The 3,932-nt window shown below is 36.9% G+C and overlaps 1 protein-coding gene across 1 annotated transcript; it reads right to left on the bottom strand.

Annotated features, from left to right (window-relative positions):
* Positions 1–668: 668 nt before the first annotated feature.
* Positions 669–3,207, bottom strand: tmem236 (transmembrane protein 236). The gene is made up of 4 exons (XM_016273621.1): positions 2,960–3,207; positions 2,523–2,595; positions 1,464–1,587; positions 669–1,377 (listed from the first exon to the last, which is right to left on the bottom strand). Exons 1-4 carry the CDS (start codon positions 3,205–3,207, stop codon positions 767–769), a joined length of 1,056 nt encoding a protein of 351 aa, XP_016129107.1. The 3' UTR covers positions 669–766.
* Between the last annotated feature and the right edge of the window lie 725 nt (positions 3,208–3,932).

A 3,932-nucleotide genomic window follows, 5' to 3' on the forward strand; every position in this document is an offset into this window, starting at 1 on the left:
ACTTGCATTACCTTAAATCAGTATCAACTGTAGCTGCACTCACTCACATGCTGAAATGAAATCCAGCAATAAACGTGTGCAACATCTGACGCTCTTAATAAATTGCTATATTTTACAAATTTGAAAACATGACATTTGGCACAATGAAATAAAACACTGTGATGCAAGAAAAACAACAAAACCGAAAGCTTTAATACATGTAATGATAATATACTCAAAATATTAACTCAAACAGCATTTACACTACAAAAGTTTGGAATAATTAAGCTTTTTCAATGTTTATGAAGAAAGTCTCTTATTCTCAACAAGCCTGCATTTATTTGATCAAAATACCATAAAATTATCATATTAGAATGATTTCTTAAAAATCATGTGACACTGAAGACTAGAGTAATGGCTGCTGAATATTCAGCTTTACCATCAAATTAATAAGTTACATTTAAAAATTTATTAAACGCTAAAAACGGTTATTTTAAATTGTAATAATGTCACAATATTACTGTAATTTCTGCTGAAACAAATGCAGCCTTAGCGAGCATAATAGAAATGTTTTTCAAAAACATTATTTTTAATTATTTCAAACGTATTATACCAATATATTCTACAATAAATATGAATAGAATGACTAAACATTTAGATGTCTGTGTATCGTTTTGGCCACCTGAAAAATAAAAATCAAGAAATATAAAACATTTTCTGAACCCTAAAACGTATTTACAATCTACAATACATGAGCTGTAAATCTGCATGGATTTCCATAATGCCCTCAGAACATGCTTCCTCTGTTCAGCAGTTTTAGTTTAGTCATAAAGACAAAGTACATGAAAGATACCGCAGTGAAAATGTTCTTTAGTATGTACAGCACAGGGGTAACGTAACCGAAAACAGCCAACAGGCCTATACGCACCACCAGGAAGGGCAAATCTTGGGAGAGAACACTTGATGAAGCCAGCAAAGGACTGTCTGGAGTTATAACAACACGCAGGACGGACAGATAAGCCAGTATGTATATGGGAAACACCCACCCTGAGTAATACACTGAATCAGTCCCGGCCACCCTCACCATTTCCACGGTGTCAAACCAAAACATGAAGGTGGCCACAAAGAGGTCATGCCGAGGGTCTTGAATCCAGACAAAGTGAAACGGACCTGAGTAAGAATGAGAGGAGTAGAGATATGCTGTGCTGCTGGTGCGAGAGGTGCCGCCTTCATCTGCATTCCTCCAGCGTCCCGATAGTGTCCCATTCCTGACCGGCGATCTTGGAGACGCATCGACGTCCCGTCCGTTAGCCTGCAGCTGTCCGGACACTGATGTCACCTGCTCCAAGTGAGTCAACACCGGGCCCGGCATCTCAAAATCCAACTCTAATCCGCTTGCTTTTTTAAAAAGAGGATAAAAATAGAGTACAACTTAGACAGACAGATCATTTAATTGGACAAATTTATCGGCCGTTTTCTCTTACCCTGTCCCGTCAGGCGAAGAGGGCGAATTTTCTCCACTATGTCCACACAAATGAGGGAGAACAAGACCAGAGAGACAGGGAGCTCAGTAAAGCGGTCACACTTAACGCCAGCATCAACTTGAACCTGCACAACCATAAATAGACCAGAGGGTTGCTGAGAGAACAAAGAGTCATGAGCAAAAAGCCTTTTATCGTCCTCAAGAGAAAACTGAGGTGAAAGACTGAAAATGGAAGCAGTTTTGCATGTGTCATTGAAAACAAACTACACTAAAACTACTAAACTGGACCAATGTGAAGACTTCTATCTTCACCAGACAAAAACTGTGAGAACCCTTTTCAAAACTGGTAATACATTGACAGTTGGCTGTAATACAGATCTATTCACATTCCACAGCCTATAATACCCCATCTTTGGGTTAATAGTAAATCTGCTGGTCTACAGTGAGTTAATGAGTACCTCAGAGAGAATCTGTTTATGAAAAGTTTCTGTCTTGATGAGCCCTACGGTTTTTATTACGGACTTTATTCTGCAAGTAAGATTACAAATGATCAGTATATGGTATAGATACATTCAAATGGATACATATTCAAAATGAAATGTTCTAAAAGAGTGTGAAGTGCCATTAGGAACCTTTTTTTTAGTTTATTCTCAAAATTATTCTCTAGGTGTCAGGAAACCATCACCAGTTTTAATGAACCCAATAAAATCAATGTGTTGATCTCAGAAACTTATAACATTACACAACTCTCAAACCCTCTACACTCTTAAAAAAAGGCAATACAGTGATGCCATGGAACCACTTTTGGTTCCCTAAAAGTTAGTGTGAAGAACATTTTAAAAATCTAAACAATCCCCCCCACACTATAAATAATCTTTTGTGCAGTGGAGAAGTTCCATAGATGGTAAAGGTTCTTCATGGAACCGTAGATGCCAATAAAGAACATTTATTTTTAAGAGTATACAGTAAATAATGTTTTTTTGTAGTAATATGGATTTTAATAATCATGAAGTGTTCAGTCATATGGTAGTTTCCTAGTGAGATGGAAATAATGCATTACCTTTGAGCTGGCTATGATTATAGCAAAGCATGGTAAAGTGCTGAGGATCACGTATGCAAGTGTAACCGGTCTCCTGCAGAGGAACACGATTAGCGTCACAAACTAAGAAACATAGTTTAGAAATATCAAATGGGCTTCTAATGCAACTTGTTTATAGTTAGTTGATTATTAAATTTCTAGACATTTAATTAGACATGCTGTAATTAATCTGAAAATATTTTGAGTATTTTCTCACGTAGTTCTTCTATAGTTATATAGAACGCTTTACATTGAATCAGTAAAGGCAAAAAGTTATTCTGAATGGTGTACATTTGCAGTGACCAGTCACAAGACTAATATGAAAAGTCAAACTAACATTTTACTGTTGAATAATGAGAGTTCATGGATCAGCTACCCTTATAAAACAGTGGCAGCATAGAAAACGGTTTAGTACTCACCAGTTGGTCACTTCTGAGAAGCGCTGTGTCTTGAGGATGAAGTACTTCAAAGGAACCCACACAAACAGGGTTACAGACGCCACATAGGCCACCGAGGCCGCCACCACCAGCCAGTAGGCAGTGACACTAGACGTCACAATATGAATGACAGAAGCAAAGCGCTCCATTATTACAAACACAGGAATACAGAGACATGCGAACTGCAGAAGCTCATAAAGGATGAGTTTGATGGTCTTTCCAGAGAGCATCTTGACAGTATGAGTTACTTGTCAGTAAATTCCTCTATGAGTGAGCCGTCACTGAATGCATCTCTCACAGAACTGAATGACTGAACGCTCTGGACTCTGTACACTGCCGCTGCTTACACTGCATTCTTACAGGTGCTCTTTTACTGCCACAGTAATGAAGCGGTCACAATTCTCTTTTTATGGAGTTACAGGAGCAAAAAGTGCCAGTAGCAAACTGAAACATAACAGTCATAATGACATGCACCGCAATGTCGCAACATCAAGAACATGTATTAATGGTGTTCTTGGCACAAAACAGGAAAATGTAAGTAATTGTATTTTTCTTGCCTTATAGTGTTTTGGTGAGGCTTGTAAACTGCAAAAAAAAAAAGTATTTTTATCTGGTATCTTTATTTTTTTAGTAAGACTCCCTTAAAGAAAGATACATTTACTAAATTAACATAGTATTGTTTGTATGTGTGTGAGCACTTTTTTTCTCAACAAATTGCAAGACGTACACTACCACTCAAAAATTGGGAGTCAGTATGATTTTTATTTTTTTAAATAAGTTAATAGAAACAAATTGTTTTCTATTTTAATATATATAAAAATGTAGTTTATGACAAAGCAGAATTTTCAGTAGCTATGCTCTAGTCTTCAGTGTCACATGATCCTTCAAAAATCATTCTAATATGCTGATTTGATGCTCAAAAAAAACCATTGACCATAAAAACTTGAGTGGTAGC

This window comes from Sinocyclocheilus grahami, unplaced genomic scaffold (genome assembly GCF_001515645.1).
Source record: "Sinocyclocheilus grahami isolate Dianchi unplaced genomic scaffold, SAMN03320097.WGS_v1.1 scaffold5.1, whole genome shotgun sequence".
Lineage (NCBI taxonomy): Eukaryota > Metazoa > Chordata > Actinopteri > Cypriniformes > Cyprinidae > Sinocyclocheilus > Sinocyclocheilus grahami.